At 49.7% G+C, this 24,337-nt stretch overlaps 1 protein-coding gene and 1 non-coding gene across 4 annotated transcripts in view; both read left to right on the top strand.

Moving 5' to 3' along the window:
* Window positions 1–24,337, top strand: part of mrc2 (mannose receptor, C-type 2) — a 603,955-nt gene that overhangs the window by 447,086 nt on the left and 132,532 nt on the right. For all 3 annotated transcript variants that reach the window (XM_072486972.1, XM_072486974.1, XM_072486973.1), the window contains one exon: window positions 11,140–11,278. In XM_072486972.1, the coding sequence (XP_072343073.1) occupies window positions 11,140–11,278 (139 nt within the window). The remainder of the gene's footprint in view (window positions 1–11,139; window positions 11,279–24,337) is intronic.
* On the top strand, window positions 10,110–10,191 carry trnas-gcu (transfer RNA serine (anticodon GCU)). The gene has a single exon. It is a non-coding gene; the product is annotated as a tRNA-Ser (tRNA).

Genomic DNA, 24,337 nt, shown 5'->3' with positions numbered 1-24,337 from the left:
GTCAGGAACTGTGGGTGAGAGGTTGCAGAGGAGGTCAGGAACTGTGGGTGAGAGAGTGAAGAGGAGGTCAGGAACTGTGGGTGAGAGGGTGCAGAGGAGGTCAGGAACTGTGGTGAGAGAGTGCAGAGGAGACCAGGAACTGTGGGAGAGAGCGTGCAGAGGAGACCACGAACTGTGGGTGAGCGGGTGCAGAGGAGGTCAGGATCTGTGGGTGAGAGAGTGCAGACGAGATCAGGAACTGTGAGTGAGAGAGTGCAGAGGAGATCAGGAACTGTGGGTGAGAGGGTGGAAAGAAGACCAGGAACAGTGGGTGAGAGAGTGCAGAGGAGACCAGGAACTGTGGGTGAGAGGGTGCAGAGGAGACCAGGAACTGTGGGTGATTAAGTGCAGAGGAGATCAGGAACTGTGGGTGAGAGGGTGCAGAGGAGATCAGGAAATGTGGGTGAGAGGGTGCAGACGAGGTCAGGAACTATGGGTGAGAGATTGCAGAGGAGGTGAGGAACTGTGGGTGAGAGAGTGCAGAGGAAATCTGGACGTGTGGGTGAGAGAGTGCAGAGGAGACCACGAACTAAGGGTGAGAGGGTGCAGAGGAGGTCAGGATCTGTGGGTGAAAGAGTGCAGAGGAGATCAGGAACTGTGGGTGAGAGAGTGCAGAGGAGGTCAGGAACTGTGGGTGAGAGGGTGGAAAGAAGACCAGGAACAGTGGGCGAGAGGGTGCAGAGGAGACCAGGAACTGTGGGTGAGAGGGTGCAGAGGAGACCAGGAACTGTGGGTGAGAGGGTCGAGAGGAGGTCAGGAACTGTGGGTGAGAGGGTGCAGAGGAGGTCAGGAACTGTGGGTGAGAGAGTGCAGAGGAGGTCAGGAACTGTGGGTTAGAGAGTGCAGAGGAGGTGAGGAACTGTGGGTGAGAGAGTGCAGAGGAGGTCAGGAACTGTGGGTGAGAGGATGCAGATGAGGTCAGGAACTGTGGGTGAGAGTGCAGAGGAGGTCAGGAACTGTGCATGAGAGAGTGCAGAGGAGATCAGGAACTGTGGGTGAGAGAGTGCAGATGAGGTCAGGAACTGTGGGTGAGAGTGCAGAGGAGGCCAGGAACTGTGGGTGAGAGTGCAGAGGAGGTCAGGAACTGTGGGTGAGAGAGTGCAGAGGAGGTCAGGAACTGTGGGTGAGAGGGTGCAGAGGAGGTCAGGAACTGTAAATGAGAGGCTGCAGAGGAGACCAGGAACTGTGGGAGAGAGGGTGCAGAGGAGACCACGAACTGTGGGTGAGAGGGTGCAGAGGAGGTCAGGATCTGTGGGTGAGAGAGTGCAGAGGAGATCAGGAACTGTGAGTGAGAGAGTGCAGAGGAGATCAGGAACTGTGGGTGAGAGGGTGGAAAGAAGACCAGGAACAGTGGGCGAGAGGGTGCAGAGGAGACCAGGAACTGTGGGTGAGAGGGTGCAGAGGAGACCAGGAACTGTGGGTGAGAGAGTGCAGAGGAGATCAGGAACTGTGGGTGAGAGAGTGCAGAGGAGGTCAGGAACTGTGGGTGAGAGGGTGCAGAGGAGATCAGGAAATGTGGGTGAGAGGGTGCAGATGAGGTCAGGAACTATGGGTGAGAGAGTGCAGAGGAGGTCAGGAACTGTGGGTGAGAGGGTGCAGAGGAGGCCAGGAACTGTGGGTGAGAGAGTGCAGAGGACGTCCTGTACTGTGGGTGAGAGAGTGCAGAGGAGGTCAGGAACTGTGGGTGAGAGGGTGCAGAGGAGATCAGGAACTGTGGGTGAGAGAGTGCAGAGGAGACCAAGAACTGTGGGTGAGAGAGTGCAGAGGAGACCAGGAACTGTTGGTGAGAGGGTGCAGAGGAGGTCAGGAACTGTCGGTGAGAGAGTGGAGAGGAGGTCAGGAACTGTGGGTGAGGGAGTGCAGAGGCGATCAGGAACTGTGGGTGAGAGAGTGCAGAGGAGACCAGGAACTGTGGGTGAGAGGGTGCAGAGGAGGTCAGGAACTGTGGGTGAGAGAGTGGAGAGGAGGTCAGGAACTGTGGGTGAGAGGGTGCAGAGGAGATCAGGAACTGTGGGTGAGAGAGTGCAGAGGACGTCAGGAACTGTGGGTGCGAGAGGGCAGAGGAGATTAGGAACTGTGGGCGAGAGGGACATAATTTCACAATATGAATTTTTCCATGGAGACAAGTCTTTGATGGTAGCAAGATAAGTTGAGAAAACTTTGTAAATAGGGGCATGGAGTACAAAAGGAAGGAGGTTATGCTAAATCTTTGTAAATCACTGGTTAGCCTCAACTGAGAATTGTGTTCAATTCCCAACACCACACGTCTGGGAGGAAGGATGTTGAGGCCTTGGAGAAGGTACTGGATAGGCTCGCTAGAGTTTGTGCCCGAGAATGAGGGTGAGTTTAGTGGAAAGATAAAAGATGCTGAGGTGGCTCTACTTGGAGCAGAAGGTTAACAGGAGATTTGATTGAGATGTTCAAAACCATGGACAGAATTTTACGGCCTTGCCGCACTGGTTCCCCCCTCCCCATATCCTGCCAGGTGGGAGAGGCCTTAGGATCCTGGCCCATAGTTTTGACCCAGTAAATAAGGAAAAGCTCCCTCCGCCGCAGGTGGTGGGGGTCTGTGCAATGAGAAACCCTTTGGCAACGGCGGGAACCGAAGATCCCGCCCAATGGCAAGCCTGTCTCATGCGCCACGAAACACACCATGGTCGGCACAGAAAATCTCGCCGTGTTTCTTTTGGTATAAGGGTCAGTCGTCAGAGGACACAGATTGAAAGTGATTGGCAAAAGAACCAGAGACACAATATTTTTACACACCGGGTTTCTGTGATGTGGAATGTGCAGTCTGAAGCCAAATGGGAGCAAATTCAATCATAATATTCATAGAGAATTGCATAAATAATTGAATGGAAAACATTTCGAGCTAAGAGGAAAGGGAAGGGATCAGGGACTAATTGGATAGTTTTATTAAAGGGGTGGACAGTGGGACGAATTGGATACTTCTATTAAAGAGAAGGACAGTTGGATGATTTGGGTAGTTCTATTAAAGGGAAGGGCAGTGGGACTAATTGGGTAGTTCTATTAAAGGGAAGGGGACTGGGACTAATTGAATAGTTCTATTAAAGAGAAGGGCAGTGGGTCTAATTGGAGAGTTTTATTAAAGGGAAGGGCAGTGGGATTAAATAGAACATAGAACATAGAAAAATACAGCACAGAACAGGCCCTACGGCCCACGATGTTGTGCCTGAACCTTTGTCCTAGATTAATCATAGATTATCATAGAATTTACAGTGCAGAAGGAGGCCATTCAGCCCATCGAGTCTGCACCGGCTCTTGGAAAGAGCACCCCACCCAAGGTCAACACCTCCACCTCACCCAACACTAAGGGCAATTTTGGACACTAAGGGCAATTTATCATGGCCAATCCACCTAACATCTTTGGACTGTGGGAGGAAACCGGAGCACCCGGAGGAAACCCACGCACACACGGGGAGGATGTGCAGACACTGCACAGACAGTGTCCCAAGCCGGAATCGAACCTGGGACCCTGGAGCTGTGAAGCAACTGTGCTATCCACAATGCTACTGCGCTGCCCTTAAGAACAAATTAATCTACATTATATCATTCTACCGTGATCCATGTACCTATCCAATAGGTGCTTGAAGGTCCCTAATGTTTCCGACTCAACTACTTCCACAGGCAGTGCATTCCATGCCCCCACTACTCTCTGGGTAAAGAACCTACCTCTGACATCCCCCTATATCTTCCACCATTCACCTTAAATTTATGTCCACTTTTAATGGTTTGTTCCACCCGAGGAAAAAGTCTCTGACTGTCTACTCTATCTATTCCCCTGATCATTTTATAAACCTCCATCAAGTCGCCCCTCATCTTTCTCCGTTCTAATGAGAAAAGGCCTAGCACCCTCAACCTTTCCTCATAAGATCTATTCTCCATTCCAGGCAACATCCTGGTAAATCTCCTTTGCACCTTTTCCAAAGCTTCCACATCCTTCCTAAAATGAGGCGACCAGAACTGTACACAGTACTCCAAATGTGGCCTTACCAAGGTTTTGTACAGCTGCATCATCACCTCACGGCTCTTAAATTCAATCCCTCTATTTTTAAAAAAAAATGTTCATTCAAAGTTTTTCCTCCAAAAATTTTCAACCAATTTAACCCCCCCCCCCGTAACAGAAAAGAAAAAGAGAAGGAACAGAACAAAACATAACCATATCAATCCAATATAATACAGAACTTGTACAGTGGGTTCCTCCTGCACATATTAACTCTCCCATATATTTATGTTTTTCCTTTTTCAAGTGCCCCTAGGAAAACCCTCTTCCCCGCCCACCCATATACACCTCCCCCCCCCCTCCTCCCTGGGTTGCTGCTGCTGCTGACCGACCTCCTTCGAACGTACTGCGAGATAGTCTAGGAACGGTTGCCACCGCCTGAAGAAGCCCTGCGCAGACCCTCTCAAGGCAAACTTTATCCTCTCCAGCTTGATGAACCCTGCCATGTCATTTATCCAGGCTTCCACACTGGGGGCTTCGTGTCTTTCCATAGTAGCAAGATCCTCCACCGGGCTACTAGGGACGCAAAGGCCAGAATGCCGGCCTTTTTCGCCTCCTGCACTCCCTGCTCATCCGCCACCCCAAATAGTGCCAGCCCCCAACTTGGCTTGACCTGGACTTTCACCACCTTAGACATAGTCCTCGTGAAACCCCTCCAGAACCCATCCAGTGCCGGGCACGACCAGAACATACGGGCGTGATTCGCCGGGCTTCCTGAGCACCTCCCACATCTGTCCTCCACCCCAAAGAACCTACTCAGCCTCGCCCGTCTTATGCGCTCTGTGAATAACCTTAAACTGTATCAGGCTAAGCCTGGCACACGAGGAAGAGGAATTAACCCTACTCAGGGCATCAGCCCACAGACCCTCTTCAATCTCCTCCCCCAACTCCTCCTCCCATTTGGCCTTCAGCTCCTCTACCAAAGCCTCCTCCTCATCTTTCATCTCCTGATATATCGCCGAAACCCTGCCTTCTCCAACCCATACACCCGAAATCACACTGTCCTGAATCCCCTGTGCTGGGAGCAACGGGAATTCCCTCACCTGCCGCCTCACAAACGCCCTCACTTGCATGTACCTGAAAGCGTTTCCCGGGGGTAGCCCAAACTTCTCCTCCAGCGCCCCTAGGCTCGCAAACGTCCCATCTATAAACAGGTCCCCCATCTTTCTGATCCCTGCCCGATGCCTGCCTGCTCTGAAACCCCCCGTCCATCCTTCCTGGGACAAACCGATGGTTATCTCTGATCGGGGACCACACCAAGGCTCTCATCGCACCCTTGTGTCATCTCCACTGCCCCCAGATCTTTAGCGTTGCCGCCACCACCGGACTTGTGGTGTACCTTGTCGGCAACGGTGCCATCACCAGTGCCCTCAGGCTCGTTCCTTTGCAGGACGCCATCTTCAGCCTCTTCCTTGCCGCCCCCTCTCCCTCCATCACCCACTTACGGATCATCGCCACGTTGGCTGCCCAATAGTAGCCACCCAGATTCGGCAACGCCAGCCCTCCTCTGTCCCTACTACGCTCCAGAAACCCCCTCCTTACCCTCGGGGTCTTGTTTGCCCACACAAAGCCCATGATGCTCCTACCTACCCGCTTAAAAAGGGCCTTGGTAATCATAATAGGAAGGCACTGGAATACAAAAAGAAACCTCGGGAGGACCATCATTTTAATTGACTGTACCGGCAGGGTACAGTCGATTAAAATGATGGTCCTCCCGAGGTTTCTTTTTGTGTTCCAGTGCCTTCCTAGCGAGAGTGGCAACACATCCCATCGTTTGAAGTCCACCTCCATCTGCTCCACCAGCCACGTCAAATTAAGTCAATCCCTCTGTTAATGAATGCTAGCACACCATAGGCCTTCTTCACAGCTCTATCCACTTGAGTGGTGACTTTCAAAGATGTATGAATATAGACCCCAAGATCTCTTTGCTCCTCCACATTGCCAAGAATCTTACCGTTAACCCTGTATTCCGCATTCATATTTGTCCTTCCAAAATGGACAACCTCACACTTTTCAGGGTTAAACTCCATCTGCCACTTCTCAGCCCAGCTCTGCATCCTATCTATGTCTCTTTGCAGCCGACAACAGCCCTCCTCACTATCCACAACTCCACCAATCTTCGTATCGTCTGCAAATTTACTGACCCACCCTTCAACTCCCTCATCCAAGTCATTAATGAAAATCACAAACAGCAGAGGACCCAGAACTGATCCCTATGGTACGCCACTGGTAACTGGGATCCAGGCTGAATATTTGCCATCCACCACCACTCTCTGACTCTTATTGGTTAGCCAGTTCGTTATCCAACTGTCCAAATTTCCCACTATCCCATGCCTCCTTACTTTCTGTATAAGCCTACCATGGGGAACCTTATCAAATGCCTTACTAAAATCCATGTACACTACATCCACTGCTTTACCTTCATCCACATGCTTGGTCACCTCCTCAAAGAATTCAATAAGACTTGTAAGGCAAGACCTACCCCTCACAAATCCGTGCTGACTATCCCTAATCAAGTAGTGTCTTTCCAGATGCTCAGAAATCCTATCCCTCAGTACCCTTTCCATTACTTTGCCTACCACTGAAGTAAGACTAACTGGCCTGTAATTCCCAGCGTTATCCCTAGTCCCTTTTTTGAACAGGGGCACAACATTCGCCACTCTCCAATCCCCTGGTACCACCCCTGTTGACAGTGAGGACGAAAAGATCATTGCCAACAGCTCTGCAATTTCATCTCTTGCTTCCCATAGAATCCTTGGATATATCCCGTCAGGCCCGGGGGACTTGACTATCCTCAAGTTTTTCAAAATGCCCAACACATCTTCCTTCCTCACAGGTATTTCCTCGAGCTTACCAGTCTGTTTCACACTGTCCTCTCCAACAATATGGACCTCTCATTTGTAAATACTGAAGAAAAGTACTCGTTCAAGACCTCTCCTATCTCTTCAGACTCAATACACAATCTCCCGCTACTGTCCTTGATCGGACCTACCCTCGCTCTAGTCATTCTCATATTTCCCACATATGTGTAAAAGGCCTTGGGGTTTTCCTTGATCCTACCCGCCAAGGATTGTTCATGCCCTCTCTTAGCTCTCCTAATCCCTTTCTTCAGTTCCCTCCTGGCTATCTTTTATACCTCCAGCGCCCTGTCTGAACCTTGTTTCCTTAGCCTTACATTAGTCTCCTTCTTCCTCTTAACAAGACATTCCATAAGACCATAAGACATAGGAGCGGAAGTAAGGCCATTCGGCCCATCAAGTCCACTCCACCATTCAATCACGTGGCACCGGCATTCAACCTCTCTTGTCAACCATGGTTCCCTCACTCGGCCATCTCTTCCCTGCCTGACAGGGACATACATATCAAGGACACGTAGTACCTGTCCCTTGAACAAGTTCCACATTTCACTTGTGTCCTTCCCTGACAGCCTATGTTCCCAACTTATGCACTTCAATTCTTGTCTGACAACATCGTATTTACCCTTCTCCCAATTGTAAACCTTGCCCTGTTGCACGCACCTATCCCTCTCCATTACTAAAGTGAAAGTCACAGAATTGTGGACACTATCTCCACTAACAAATCTATCACTTGCCCTGGTTCATTACCAAGTACCAAATCCAATATGGCCTCCCCTCTGGTCGGGCAATCTACATACTGTGTCAGAAAAGCTTCCTGGACACACTGCACAAACACCACCCCATCCAAACTATTTGATCTAAAGAGTTTCCACTCAATGTTTGGGAAGTTAAAGTCACCCATGACTACTACCCTGTGACTTCTGTACCTTTCCAAAATCTGTTTCCCAATCTGTTCCTCCACATCTCTGCTACTATTGGGGGGCCTATAGAAAACTCCCAACAAGGTGACTGCTCCTTTCCTATTTCTGACTTCAACCCATACTACCTCATTAGGGTGATACTCCTCGAACTGCCTTTCTGCAGCTGTTATACTGTCTCTAATTAACAATCCCAACCCCCAGCTCTTTTACCACCCTCCTTAATCTTATTGAAACATCTATAACCAGGGACCTCCAACAACCATTTCTGCCCCTCTTCAATCCAAGTTTCCGTGATGGCCACCACATCGTAGTCCCAAGTACCAATCCATGCCTTAAGTTCACCCACCTTATTCCTGATGCTTCTTGCGTTGAAGTATACACACTTCAGCCCATCTCCGTGCCTGCAAGTACTCTCCTTTGTCAGTGTTCCCTTCCCCACTGCCTCACTACACACTTTGGCATCCTGAATATCGGCTACCTTAGTTGCTGGACTACAAATCCAGTTCCCATTCCCCTGCCAAATTAGTTTAAACTCTCCCGAAGAGTACTAGAAAACCTCCCTCCCAGGATATTGGTGCCCCTCTGGTTCAGATGCAACCCATCCTGCTTGTACAGGTCCCACCTTCCCCAGAATGCGCTCCAATTATCCAAATACCTAAAACCCTCCCTCCTACACCATTCCTGCAGCCACGTGTTCAACTGCACTGTCTCCCTATTCCTAGCCTCGCTATCAAGTGGCACCGGCAACAAACCAGAGATGACAACTCTGCCTGTCCTGGCTTTTAACTTCCAGCCTAACTCCCTAAACTCATTTATTACTTCCACACCCCTTTTCCTACCTACGTCGTTGGTACCAATGTGCACCACGACTTCTGGCTGCTCCCCCTCCCCCTTAAGGATCCTGAAGACATGATCCGAGACATCCCTGGCCCTGGCACCCGGGAGGCAACATACCTTCTGGGAGTCTCGCTCGCGACCACAGAATCTCCTATCTATTCCCCAAACCATTGAATCTCCTATTACTATTGCTTTTCTATTCTCCCCCTTCCCTTCTGAGCCCCAGAGCCAGACTCAGTGCCAGAGAACTGGCTGCTAGGGCCTTCCCCCGGTAGGTCATCCCCCCCAACTGCATCCAAAATGGTATACTTGTTTTGAAGGGGAACGGCCACGAGGGATCCCTGCACTGTCTGCCCGTTTGTTTTCTTTCCCCTGACTGTAACCCAGCTACTCTTGTCCTGCACCCTGGGTGTTGTTACCTCCCTGTAACTCTTCTCTATCACCCCCTCTGCCTCCCGGATGATCCGAGGTTCATCCAGCTCCAGCTCCAGCTCCCTAACACGGTCTCTGATGAGCTGGAGTTGGGTGCACTTCCCGCAGATATAGTCAGCGGAGACACTAGTGGTATCCCTCACTACCCACATCCTACAGGAGGAGCATGCAACTGGCGTAGCCTCCATCCCCTCTTACCTTATAGAATATAGCTGCCCTGTGGACCAACTGGACCTCCGCCCTCCTACTCTGCTCCCAGTCAGCTGCACTCTCTGTAAACTGGCTCCCTTCTCGCTCTTTGAGGAAATGTAGGAAATGAAATGAAAGGAGCACCTTACTCCCTCCTCACCTAACTCCCTCAGTCACCAAACTCGCACTATAGCACTCAAATGCACCAAATTCAGCACTCAGTGCATGATTAATATAGAATTAATTGGATAATTCTATTAAAGGGAAGGCCGGTGGGACTAATTGGATAGTTCTATTAAAGGGAAGGGCAGTGGGACAAATTGGTTAGTTTTATTAAAGGGAAGGACAGTGGGTCCTATTGGGTAGTTCTATTAAAGGGAAGGGCAGTGGGATGAATTGGGTAGTTCTGTTAAAGGGAAGGCCGGTGGGACGAATTGAATAGTTCTGTTAAAGGAAGGGCAGTGGGAGAAATTGGATAGTTCTATTAAAGGGAAGGGGAGTGGGACAAATAGGATAGTTCTATTAAAGGGAAGGGGAGTGGGACTAATTGTATACGTCTGTGAAAGGGAAGGAGAGTGGAACTAATTGGATAGTTCTATTAAAGGGAAGGGCAATGGGACTAATTGTATACTTCTGTGAAAGGGAAGGGGAGTGGGACTAATTGGATAGTTTTATGAAGGGAAGGGCAGTAGGACTAACTGGATAGTTCTATTAAAAGGAAGTGCAATGGTACTAAATGGATAGTTCTATTGAAGAGTCAGCACATACACAATGAACCAATTTACCACGTTCTGTGCTGTATTGTTGTGGGACGAGGTGGCCGAGTGGTTAAGGCGATGGACTGCTAATCCATTGTGCACTGCACGCGCGTGTTTGAATCCCATCCTCATCGATTGGAGCAGCACGGTAGCATAGTGATTAGCACTATGGCTTCACAGCGCCAGGGTCCCAGGTTCGATTCTCGCTTGGTTCACTGTCTGTGTGGAATCTGCACGTTCTCCCCGTGTCTGCGTGTGTTTCCTCTGGGTGCTCCGGTTTCCTCCCACAGTCCAAAGATGTGCAGATTAGGTGGATTGGCCATGTTAAATTGCCCTTGGGCTAGATGGGGTTGCAGGGTTATGGGGATAGGGTGGAGGTGTGGGGTTAAGTAGGGCGCTCTTTCCAAGAGCCGGTGCAGACTCGATGGGCCGAATGGCCTCCTTCTGCACTGTAAATTCTATGATTCTATGTGTCATTTTATGAGTATCATAAACACTTAAACAGAATGTGAATGCATGTGTGCACATGCATGCGTGTGTGTGACCCCTGTTGCATCCCTCCCGAACAACACTGTGGGTGTACCCATGCCTCATGAACTGCAGCGGTACAAGAAGGCAGCTCACTACCTCCTTCTCAAGGGCAATTGGGGATGGGCAATAAATGCTGGCCGAGCCAATAATGCCCACATCCCATAGATGAGTACCAAAAACACACTTACTGATACCAACCGGATATGACCCAATTAACAATGATACGGCTGCTTCCCCTGTGGGTTAAAGATGGAGTTCCCTTCCATTGTAGTAAAGGGTATATAGTTCCAAAAGGACAAAATCCCATTGCATCTTTCTTACACATCTCCCACTTCCAGTCACTGGTGGCTGTGCCTTCAGCTGTCTAAACTCCAAGCTTAGGAATTCCCTCTCTCACCTCCTCTGCTTCACTCTATCACCTCCTTCAACACAAAAAAAATACCTTTTTGCTGTTCTAAGAAATCTGTATGTGGATCAGTGTCATATTTTGTCTAATAACATCATGTCATCACCTGATGGTGTTTTAAGTCACATGTTGTATTCTCACGCAGTATACCTACAACAACTTTGGTCGGGATATTTACGAAGATGATGACATCCGGCGCTGTGCGGTCACAGACATTGCCTCCTCACTGTGGCGAGCAGTACGCTGTGAGAATCAACTGGACTGGATCTGTAAGATCCGCAAAGGTAGGGATGATGGCGAGGGAGGGGTGGAGGGAACAATGCAGAGTAATCCGTTTAGAGAAATGAAGCCCAAGAACTGGTGCCAAGGTTCAGAACCCATATCGCCATAGAATCCCTAACGTGTGGAAGGAGGCCATTCGGCCCATTGAGTATACACCGACCCTTTGAAAGAGCATTCTGCCTAGGCCTATCTGCCCACCTTATCCCTGTAACCCCATGCATTGATCATGGCCAATCCACCTAACCTGCACATCTTTGGACAGTGGGAGGAAACCGGAGCACCCGGAGGAAACCCACGCACACATGGGGAGAAAGTGCAAATTCCACACTGACAATCACTGAAAGCTGGAATCGAACATGGGTTGCTAGCGCTATGATGCAGCAGTGCTGATCACTACGCCACCATAGCAGGTGATGGGTGTCATGATATGCAGACATGCACATAATGAGATACAAACAGGCAGCTAATTAATACAGAGAACAGGACATAACCAATCAGTAGGCAGAACACTTGGGGGTGGTTCCCACTATAAAAGGCACGAGGCACTCACACTCCGCCTCTTTCCACTGGTGACATCTACAGTGTGAATCAGGGTGTACATATCATATAACTCCTACAGCACGTGGCTAAGAGCTAGTCTGGTTCAGTCAGACAGATTAATCACACTAGGTTAGCAGAGAGTCAAACTCACAGAGGATTGAGCTAACTGTGTGACAGGTTCAATAAAACATATTGAACTAACTTCAAGGTGTGGAGTATCTCTCAGGTAAAGAAATGTGAGAAATATGAGAATGACTAGAGCGAGGGTAGGTCCGATCAAGGACAGTAGCGGGAGATTGTGTATTGAGTCTGAAGAGATAGGAGAGGTCTTGAATGAGTACTTTTCTTCTGTATTTACAAATGAGAGGGGCGATATTGTTGGAGAGGACAGTGTGAAACAGATTGGTAAGCTCGAGGAAATACTTGTTAGGAAGGAAGATGTGTTGGACATTTTGAAAAACTTGAGGATAGACAAGCCCCCCGGGCCTGACGGGATATAGCCAAGGATTCTATGGGAAGCAAGAGATGAAATTGCAGAGCCGTTGGCAATTATCTTTTCGTCCTCACTGTCAACAGGGCTGGTACCAGGGGATTGGAGAGTGGCGAATGTCGTGCCCCTGTTCAAAAAAGGAACTAGGGATAACCCTGGGAATTACAGGCCAGTTAGTCTTACTTCGGTGGTAGGCAAAGTAATGGAAAGGGTACTGAAGGATAGGATTTCTGAGCATCTGGAAAGACACTGCTTGATTAGGGATAGTCAGCACGGATTTGTGAGGGGTAGGTCTTGCCTTACAAATCTTATTGAATTCTTTGAGGAGGTGACCAAGCATGTGGATGAAGGTAAAGCAGTGGATGTAGTGTACATGGATTTTAGTAAGGCATTTGATAAAGTTCCCCATGGTAGGCTTCTGCACAAAGTAAGGAGGCATGGGATAGTGGGAAATTTGGCCAGTTGGATAACGAACTGGCTAACCGATAGAAGTCAGAGAGTGGTGGTGGATGGCAAATATTCAGCCTGGATCCCAGTTACCAGTGGTGTACCGCAGGGATCAGTTCTGGGTCCTCTGCTGTTTGTGATTTTCATTAATGACTTGGATGAGGGAGTTGAAGGGTGGGTCAGTAAATTTGCAGACGATACGAAGATTGGTGGAGTTGTGGATAGTAAGGAGGGCTGTTGTCGGCTGCAAAGAGACATAGATAGGATGCAGAGCTGGGCTGAGAAGTGGCAGATGGAGTTTAACCCTGAAAAGTGTGAGGTTGTCCATTTTGGAAGGACAAATATGAATGCGGAATACAGGGTTAACGGTAGAGTTCTTGGCGTTGTGGAGGAGCAGAGAGACCTTGGGGTTTATGTTCATACATCTTTGAAAGTTGCCACTCAAGTGGATAGAGCTGTGAAGAAGGCCTATGGTGTGCTCGCGTTCATTAACAGAGGGATTGAATTTAAGAGCCGTGAGGTGATGATGCAGCTGTACAAAACTTTGGTAAGGCCACATTTGGAGTACTGTGTACAGTTCTGGTCGCCTCATTTTAGGAAGGATGTGGAAGCTCTGGAAAAGGTGCAAAGAAGATTTACCAGGATGTTGCCTGGAATGGAGAGTAGGTCTTACGAGGAAAGGTTGAGGGTGCTAGGCCTTTTCTCATTAGAGCGGAGAAGGATGAGGGGCGACTTGATAGAGGTTTATAAGATGATCAGGGGAATAGATAGAGTAGACAGTCAGAGACTTTTTCCCCAGGTGGAACACACCATTACAAGGGGACATAAATTTAAGGTGAAAGGTGGAAGATATAGGAGGGATATCAGAGGTAGGTTCTTTACCCAGAGAGTAGTGGGGGCATGGAATGCACTGCCTGTGGAAGTAGTTGAGTCGGAAACATTAGTGACCTTCAAGCAGCTGTTGGATAGGTACATGGATTACGGGAAAATGATATAGTGTAGATTTATTTGTTCTTAAGGGCAGCACGGTAGCATTGTGGATAGCACAATTGCTTCACAGATCCATGGTCCCAGGTTCGATTCCGGCTTGGGTCATTGTCTGTGCGGAGTCTGCACGTCCTCCCCGTGTCTGCGTGGGTTTCCTCCGGGTGCTCCGGTTTCCTCCCACAGTCCAAAGATGTGCGGGTTAGGTGAATTGGCCAATGATAAATTGCCCTTAATGTCCAAATTGCCCTTGGTGTTGGGTGGAGGTGTTGAGTTTGGGTAGGGTGCTCTTTCTAAGACCTGGTGCAGACTCAGGGGGCCGAATGGCCTCCTTCTGCACTGTAAATTCAATGATAATCTATGATTAATCTAGGAAAAAGGTTCGGCACAACATCGTGGGCCGAAGGGCCTGTTCTGTGTTGTATTTTCTATGTTCTATGTTAAAGCTGCATCCTGTTTCAGCCCATTTTATCTTACTGTGCTTAACATGACATGATACCAGGAGACTGCAATCCCTAGGTGATTTACCTCAATCTGTTCCGTGACGACCAGCTAATGTATCCCGGCACCAGGGAGAAGATTCAGACACCTCAACAGTTGCGGACCTCCGGCAATCTGAGTGCCAAATGGCGGACTTTCAAGCAAAGGTTTCTGCTGTACATCGAAGCCTCAGACCTCGAGGGTGGGTCTGATACAAGGAAGATCGCGCTTCTCCTCTCAAGTGCGGGGGATCAAGCCATCCAACTTTTCAACTCGCTGAACTGCACCGAAGGCCAGGACAAAACAAAGTTTTAGACCGTCCTGGACAAGTTTGATAGTCATTGTGAAGTGGACACCAATGAAATCTTCGAGCACTATATGTTCAAACAACGCCTCCAAGGTAAAGATGAATCTTTCCACTCCTTCCTAACTAATCTCCGTCTACTAGCACTGTCCTGCAACGTCTATATTGCTGACTCCATGATCAGGGACCAGATCGTTTTTGGAGTTTACTCTGATCCTCTGAGAGAGCAGCTTTTAAAAATCAAGTAAATGACCCTGCCAGTCGCATTTGAAACATGTACAGTGCATGAGCACGCCACAAATCGGTATTCCCAATATAAATCGGCTGAAAAGGAGAAACTTGCCTCCCACGAGGCAGAGAGTGTGCAGGCCATTGCCCGGTATGCAGCGCCTCAGCATTGATGAAAGCGGCCATTTCGCGCGCTCTTCCCGGAGCCCCACGCATGCACGATGCGACTGGGACGATGAAGCGGCCGATTACCACTCTGCGCAGGTGCGAATGTCTGCCGACCGCACTGCGCATGTGCGACAACGCACGGAGCGTAATAGAACAAAACAGCGCAGTGGCACGGGCAACAACCCAGAGATAACAACTCTGTTTGTTCTAGTTCTGAGCTTCCATCCTAGCTCCCTGAAAGCCTGCCTGACATCCTTGTCCCCTTTCCTACCTATGTCGTTGGTGCCAATGTAGACCACGACTTGGGGCTGCTCCCCCTCCCCCCTAAGGACCCGGAAAACACGATCCGAGACATCACGTACCCTTGCACCTGGGAGGCAACATACCAAACGTGAGTCTCTCACGCTCCCACAAAATCTCCTATCTGTGCCCCTGACTATAGAGTCCCCAATTACTAATGCTCTGCTCCTCTCCCCCCTTCCCTTCTGAGCAACAGGGACAGACTCCGTGCCAGAGGCCCGTACCCCATGGCTTACCCCTGGTAAGTCGTCCCCCCAACAAGTATCCAAAGCGGTATACTTGTTTCTCAGGGGAACGACCTCAGGGGATCCCTGCACTGACTGTTTTTTCCCAGTCCCTCTTACAGTTACCCACCTATCTCCAATCTTTGGTGTAACTAATTCCCTGAAGCTGCTATCTATGACCCCTTCTGCCTCCCGAATGATCCGAAGTTCTTCCAACTCCAGCTCCAGTTCCCTAACTCGGTCTTGGAGGAGCTGGAGATGGCAGCACTTCCTGCAGGTAAAATCAGCAGGGACACTAACTGCATCCCTCACCTCAAACATCCTGCAGGAGGAACATTGCACTCCCTTCCCTGCCATTCCTCTAACTTTCTACCAAGATCTGGCTAACAACTAAATTAAATTTTTATAAAAAATAATAATAATATAATAAAATATGGTACTTACCTCAGACCAATGGGTTTTATTATTAGGTTGACGTTTTATTATTAGCAATGACGTCATGACGTGCCCGAACTGCGGCACCGCCTACTTAAAGAGACCACTGCCCTGCAAGAGGCAGCCAATGTTTAAATTGCGGGAAGCCTGGACACTATGCAGCCGTGTGCAGGTCTGCACCACCAGTCAAGTGCCAGCGCTCCCAATTCCAACGCAGACACGTTAGGAGTGTACAGCAAGGTTTACAGGATTCCGATCCTGGCAGTACAACGGATCCAGAGGACGACTGCATGGAGTCCCCCTACCATGTGGGCATCATTACCACACGTGAAAATACCTCACTGAAATCATCACGACGCCTGCCCATCCTCACGGTGGATTCTGCGGACGAATGGCGTGCAGTGCTGCAAGTAAGTCAATGCTCAATCCAGTTCAAGCTGGACACAGGTGCGTCTGCCAATCTCCTTTCACAGGCGGATTTCAACCGCATTAAGAAGCCACCCAAGCTCCTTCCAGCAGCCTGCCAGCTCCTGGACTATAATGGCAATGCCATCACAGCACTGGGATCCAGCCATCTGCTCGTCTCCAACAAGAGCAATCACGCAAGGCTACGGTTTGAGATCGTCAAGCCAGACAGGGCCTCCCTGCTCGGCGCACAGGCATGCAAGCAGCTACACCTTGTGCAGCGGGTCAACACAATGACCTTCCCCCAATGGGGATCTTCAAGCCAGCATTGACGACATCCTAGCTCAGTATCCGGATGTGTTCGACGGGATGGGCAGTCTGCCATATCGGTACAAAATCCTGTTACGGCCTGATGCCACGCCTGTGGTCCACGCACCACGCCGGGTCCCGGCTCCACTGAAGGAGCGCCTGAAGGCACAGCTCAAGGCTCATCAGGACCAGGGCATCATCTCTAAAGTTACAGAACCGACTGACTGGGTCAGCCCGATGGTATGTGTGAAAAAGCCTTCGGGGGAGCTGTGTATCTGTATTGATCCCAAGGATCTCAACCAGAATATAATGCGGGAACGCTACGCCATCCCGAAGCGGGAGGAACTCACAAGTGAGATGGCACATGCCCGTTTTCTCACAAAGCTAGATGCGTCACAGGGATTCTGGCAAATCCAGCAGAAGGCTCTGCACCTTCAACACACCGTTTGGCAGGTACTGCTGCAATCGTATGCCGTTTGGCATTGTCTCGGCCTCGGAGATCTTCCATAGAATCATGGAGCAGATGATGGAGGGCATTGAAGCGGTTCGTGTGTATGTGGACGACGTTATCATATGGTCCACGACCCCCGAAGAGCACATCTCTTGTCTCCAGCAGGTATTCCGCCGTGTCCATGCCAATGGCCTCAAGCTGAACAGGACAAAGTGTTGCTTTGGCATGTCGACACTTAAGTTCTTAGGTGACCAGATATCTCAACAGGGTGTGCGCCCGGACGCAGACAAAGTCAAGGCCATCAAAGCCATGAAGACCCCTGAAGACAAGAAGGCGATGTTGCGCTTTTTCGGCATGGTAAACTTCTTGGGCAAGTTTATCCCAAACCTGGCCTCACACACCACGGCCCTCAGACACCTGGTAAAATAATCTACTGCCTTTGAGTGGCAGGCAGCTCATCAAGCACAGTGGTTGGAGCTGAAAGCCAAGCTCACCACTGCACCTGTACTGGCATTTTTTGACCCTGACAGGGAAACAAAAATCTCGACAGATGCGAGCCAGGACGGCATCGGCGCGGTGTTGTTCCAGCGCGATGACACCTCATCCTGGGCACCGGTTGCCTACGCATCACGGGCAATGACACCCACCGAACCGCGGTATGCCCAAATTGAAAAGGAATGCCTGGGCCTGCTTACTGGAATTCTCAAGTTCCACGATTATGTCTACGGCCTGCCGACGTTCACTGTCGGACCACAGGCCTCTGGTCCACATTATCCACAAGGACCTGAACGACATGACGCCCCGGCTGCAGCGCATCCTCCTCAAACTCCGGAGGTATGACTTTGAACTTGTGTACATGCCTGGCAAGGAGCTCATTATTGCGGATGCCTTGTCCCGCTCCATAACCTTGCCTGCTGACCCGCTGGCATTCGTCCAACAGATCGAATCACAGGTGCAGCTGTGGGCCAGCAACCTCCCGGAGTCGGATGAATAGGTGATTCGCATTCGCGAGGAGACGGCCAAAGACCCTCTTCTGCAGCATGTCATGCGCCACCTCACCGATGGCTGGCAAAAAGGGCAGTGCCCTCAATTCTTCAATGTGAAGGACGACCTGACGGTAGTTGATGGCATCCTCCTCAAGCTGGACCAGATTGTCATTCCGCTCAGTCTCCAGAGCTTGGTGCTCCGGCAAATCCATGAGGGACATCTGGGTGTCGAGAAATGCAGGTGCAGAGCCAGGCAGGCTATCTGGGATTAGTCAGGGTATCTCAAATATGGTTCTCAACTGTCCGACCTGTCGACGCTTCCAGCCAGCACAGAGCAAGGAGACACTTCAGCAGCACAAAATCGTGACCTCCCCGTGGTCCAAGGTAGGCATCGACCTCTTTCATGCCAATGGTCGTGATAATGTGTTAATCATTGATTATTTTTCTAACTACCCAGAAGTTGTGAAGCTCTCGGACCTCACATCTCGGACTGTCATCAAGGCCTATAAGGAGACGTTCTCCAGGCATGGTATCCCACTCACTGTCATGAGTGACAACGATCCTTGCTTCAGCAGCCAGTGGTCCAGATTTGCCCAGGTATATCAGTTTCATCACGTCACCTCCAGCCCGCATAACCCGCAGTCCAAGGGGAAGGTTGAGAAAGGGGCGCACATAGTGAAGCAGCTCATCTGCAAGGCCGCGGATTCGGCTTCTAACGTCAACCTTGCGCTGCTTGCGTACAGGGCAACCCATCTGTCTACCGGCATGTCACCGGCTCAACTCCAGATGAACAGGGACCTGCGGACGACTCTTCCAGCCATACACTTGCCTGACCTGGATCACCTCCCGGTTCTGCAGAAGGTGCAGAAACTCAGGAACCGGCAAAAGCAGAGCTATGATGCTCATGCCACTGATTTGCCTGTGCTACTCCTGGAGGATGCTGTTTGGATCAAGCTACCTGATGGAGGCTGGTCAGCTCCAGCTGTTGATGTTCGACAGGCTGCTCCCCGATCGTATGTTGTGCGTATTGCTGATGGCTCTGTTGTGCGGCACAACAGACAGGCACTGCTCACAGTTGCCCGCCCGCAATCACACTCTTTACTGTTTCCATCCGTTATTGTGCCACCTCCTGATACCTCGAACCACGAGGCCACCAGTCAGGCCTCAATCCCACCTATCAAGGTTCCGTCGTCCCCACCACCACCTCTCCGGCGGTCGACCAGGATCAGGCGCAAGCCCCAGAGACTGGACTTATGAACACTTGTCTGTTTGCTATGTTCATTTTTCGCACCTTAAACACCTGTTTTTACATGTACATATGTTCCCATCTGCTACTGTATGTAAATAAGTTAGTTTTTCGGCCTACACATGTAAATACTTTCACATAGGCCATAGAAAAACATTTCAAAAGGGGAGATGTCATGATATGCAGACATGCACATCATGAGATACAAACAGGCAGCTAATGAATACAGAGAACAGGACATAACCAATCAGCAGGCAGAACACTTGGGGGCGGTTTCCCACTATAAAAGGCATGAGGCACTCACACTCCGCCTCTTTCCACTGGTGACATCTACAGTGTGAGTCAGGGTGTACATATCATATAACTCCTACAGCACGTGGCCAAGAGCTAGTCTGGTTCAGTCAGACAGATTAATCACACTAGGTTAGCAGAGAGTTGAACACACAGAGGATTGAGTTAACTGTGTGACAGGTTCAATAAATCATATTGAACTAACTTCAAGGTGTGGAGTATCTCTCAGGTAAAGCTGCATCCAGTTGCAGCCCGTGTTATCTTACTGTGTTTAACATGACAATGGGTTATTGAGTTCCCACCTATCCAAGAAAATAACAATGGAAGAATCTCACTTTCCTCCAGCCCAATAAACTTCAGAACATTTACAGAGGTCATTAGCTGTTGCTGCTGTTTTGAGGGGGAAGAGTCGAACTAGCGGACTTGAATTTGCAACTGTGGGAACCATTGCATTCGACACATGTTCACTGTAGAATCATTGAATGTTACCACACAGAAACATGTTATTCAGCCGAGCAAACCTATACAGGTCTAATCTGCCTTGCTAACGCACTGGCCAATATTTTCCAGCAGTTCCAGCCAACTGGATCTTCCAGTCATCCCGTTAGGGGACCCCCCCCCTCGCAGTGTTTTCCCTGGTTGTGGATGGTGTGGGGCACGCAGAAGCCCGTAGATATCGGCAGGACCGGAAGATCCCACCGGCGGCTAATGGCGCCAGCCTCTGCTGCCGGAAGACATTTTTGTCACTTCCATTTGTCACCTCTCCTTTAATTCAATTTCTAATTAACCTCAATTTGATCCCTCTCATTGCCATTTCACTGACCAATGGAAATAACCTGGCACTATTTACCTTAGCTCAACCCTTCATAATGGTGAAGATTTTTATCTCCTGCATGGGCATCACGGTAGCACAGTGGCTAACACTGTGGCTTCACAGCACCAGGGTCCCAGGTTCGATTCCCCACTGGGTCACTGTCTGTGCAGAGTCTGCACGTTCTCCCCGTGTCTGCGTGGGTTTCCTCCGGGTGCTCCGATTTCCTCCCACAGTCCAAAGATGTGCAGGTTAGGTGGATTGGACATGCTAAATTGCCCTTAGTGTCCAAAAAGGTTAGATGGGGTTATTGGGTTACGGGGATAGGGTGGAAGTGTGGGCTTAAGTGGGTCAGTGCAGACTCGATGGGCCGAATGGCCTCCTTCTGCACTGTATGTTCTATGTTCACCTCTTAAACAGCACTCTTGATTCTGCTACTGTGATCTTGTGATGGAGGGCGGGCTCCACATTCTCACAAACCCCCTTGGCGAAGAAATCCTTCCTTTATTCACTTGGATATGTTTGAATTTTAGAATCATGTCTCCTTGCTCAGAACAACCCCTCCACCCCCCATAAATTGTTAGAATGTGTAGATATTCTGAGGATTTGTTGCAAGATGTTGTGGCTTAGTGACACCCGACCCCTGCAGGGAAATGAGAATCGAGATGCCGGGTCATTCCAATTGTCTTGTAATGTTTTGTAATCAGTTGGGAGGCCCCTGCTGGAAGCAGTTGGTATTGCAGTCAGCGATCTTTTTCAATGAACTGATTGAAAGTGGATGCGGCTTTAACACTGCCAATAGCTTCACAGCGCTGAGCTCAATGTAAATGGGGGCAGCTGACACTATGAGAGGGAAAAATTGATCACTGCAGATACTCATGACAATGGAAAGTGGGACAGACTCAGTACATTGACATAGATCAATAAGTTACATCGCACTAAGTATTATACCAACTCTCAGGAACAATGTGAAAGATTAATTGAAAGGAGCATGTCAATTATATATCAGTGAGGGTTATGCACGGGGGTTATATTAGTGTGGGTTAAAGATGGCTGCCATAAAAGTGTGGCTTAAAATCAGATGCACAGCAGTAATTCACCAAGGTTCCTTAGACAGCACCTTCCAAACCCACGACCACTACCATCTAGAAGGACAAGAGCTGCAGATACCTGAAAACCCCACCAGCTGGAGGTTCCCCTCCGAGTCACTCACCACCCTGACTTGGAAAGATATCGCCGTTCATTCACTGTCACTGAGGCAAAACCCTGGAACTCTCTCCCTAACAGCATAGTGGGTATACCTACACCCGAAGGACTGCAGCGGTTCAAGAAGGCAACTCACCACCACCTTCTGAAGGGAAACTAGGGATGGGCAATAAATGCTGGCCTAACCAGCGCCACCCATTTAAAAAAAATACAATTCATCAAATCCCAGCTCTCCCCTTTGAGCCAGGAGATGGTTCGAACCCCATTCTCAGTCTAGGCCGACACTGCTGTGCCAACGGAGTGAGACATCTGGCACAATCATTGAACCTTGACCCATCTACTGGTTCACGTCTCGGAAACAATTCCGTGGTGGGAGAAGAACAGGAGGTTTGCTCGGTGTCCTGGCCAACATTTCACTTTCAACTGACACACCCCAGAAATTAATTATCTACTTGTTACTTTGTTGATTTTGCACCTTGCTGCGACAGAGCAGGAGCCGAGCTAAACAAGGTGGCCTGCGCTCCCAAGGCAAATGCATTTGCTGTAAATCATCCGGAATTGTGAAAAGAAAAGAAAGACTTTCATTTGTATAGCCAATGAATTACTTTTGAGGATTAGCCATGTTGTAACGTATTGCTATGGACACTGCAGCCATCGTGAAACATCCCACTAAACACGCCCAAAACCGGACATAGATTTTTTTCCCCAGTTAAGTCGTGCCCTAGAGCTCTGAAAGTTACTTCAGAAAAAATAAAATGAAAACACACAAAACGATTAGTTAGAAATGAAAATAAAATTATCCGTATAAACATAAGTCCAGTTTAGTCTATATTGGGTGCAGGCCTGATAAGTTTCAACGCTGAGATGTTACTTTGTCTGAAGCGACGGTGTGGAGGTTGTTATTGTGGCTGCAGTTGCGAAGGCTTCTACTGTCAAAGACTGCTTTAACAGGTGAGATTAGTAAGTTGAATCAGTGTTTACAGGGAACTGGGAAAGTTCTTTTCTTCTGGCTCTGCAGGCATGGCACATTCAAACTGCCTTAAACTGCCTGTTTCTGGATAGCTCTCCCTGGGGTGAAACTTCTTCAAGGTTGTTCAAGATGGAGCTGAAACTAGGGCTTGAATTTTCCTGCTATGAGACTTCTGGTTACGGCATGAGCTGAGGGGTCGCACAAAAGGTGGCTCTCGTCTTAGAACTTTGGTTTAAGACCCTTTAATCCCAACAAACAGGCACTAAAGAACATAAAATCCCCCAAACCAGCCTCCCCCCACCCCAGCAACCGCAGTGCCAACCAATATGCCGAGGAACCAGCAACCCGGCCGGAAAAGTTGGAAACTTCAGCCTTGGAGCAGGGAAGCCCGCATGACGACATGGAACCAGTGACACGACCCCACGGAATTCCCAGCACAGTCCCAGGCGCTGGTGGAAAAAATGCTGAGTTTCATCACCTCCGAGTTCCAGAAACACAGGGAGGCAATGGAAGAGGACCTCATGGCAGTGGAGGCCGTGACAACCCCCATGAAGGAGGCTATGGGTAAAATGGAGCGGAGGCTCGAGGCCCAAGAGGTAACATCATGAGACCTCGAGAAAATCGCCACGGATCAGGGTGATTGGATTGCGGCATTCGAAGCCGAGGTGACGAGGCTGGTCAGGACGCAGAAAGGGCTGAGGGACAAAGTCGACAACCAGGAAAACAGATCACGTTGGCAAAACCTGCGGATGGAGGCGCTACCAGAGGGCACGGAGGCAAGGAACCACATGGAGTATGTAGCAGCGATGCTTGGGAAGCTGGTTGGCGAGGAGAGCTTCGGCAAGCCTCTGGAGGTAGACCGCGCCCATAGGCTGCTCTGGCAGTGGCACAAGGCTTTGTATCCACCGCGGGCAATGATTGTGAGGCTCCACAGATACCACGATAAGGAGCAGATCCTGAGGTGGGCAAAAAGCGTGGGTGGGTGAAAAGAGGAAGTAGACAGCAACTGAGAGTGAGGGCAGGCCGGGACGAACAGGACCAGGCCCACAGGGTGAGTATGGCTGACCCCACGGGGGAGGGGGGGCATAACCCACCCATTAGGATAGCTACATGGAACATGAGGAATCTTAACGGGCCGGTGAAAAGATCCAGAGTTCTTGCCCATCTCAAAAGCCTGACAAGAGAGAGAGGCCTGTTCGAGAGAGGCAAGGAAGGGCTGGGTGGGACAAATCTTTCATGCATTCTTCGAATACAGTGACGGACCTAGTGGAGCGACTTGTTATGGTCAACGGGACCCTGGAAGGGGCTCCGGTAGTTATGGTAAATATATATGCCCCAAACTGGGACGATGCAGAGTTCGTGAAGAAAACTATGGCCAAAATCCCCGACCTAGACACCCACTGACTCATCATGGGTGGGTTTGGGGGGGGGAGGGGGACTTTAATTGAGTGCAGGACTCAAAAATTGGCAAATCCATCCCAAGGACCGGAACCTTGTCAAGAATGACACAAGAACTAAATGTCTTTATGGAGCAGATGGGTGGGGTGGACCTATGGAGGTGCAATCACCCGAGGGAAAAATAGTTGTTCTTCTCCCATGTGCACAAGGCCTACTCTCGTATAGACACTGATTAAGGAATTCTGTACAAAAATATCCCAAGCCATCGACAGTTGCGTAACCTACAACCACAACAGGGAGATCCCGCCCTCCACCTTCTGGGAGGCACTGAAGGCGGTGATCAAGGGGGAAATAATAGCCAATAGGGCCCTTAAGAAAGGGCAGCCAA

Source organism: Scyliorhinus torazame, chromosome 21, assembly GCF_047496885.1.
Source record: "Scyliorhinus torazame isolate Kashiwa2021f chromosome 21, sScyTor2.1, whole genome shotgun sequence".
Lineage (NCBI taxonomy): Eukaryota > Metazoa > Chordata > Chondrichthyes > Carcharhiniformes > Scyliorhinidae > Scyliorhinus > Scyliorhinus torazame.
This window is presented reverse-complemented; position numbering and strand designations above follow the sequence as displayed.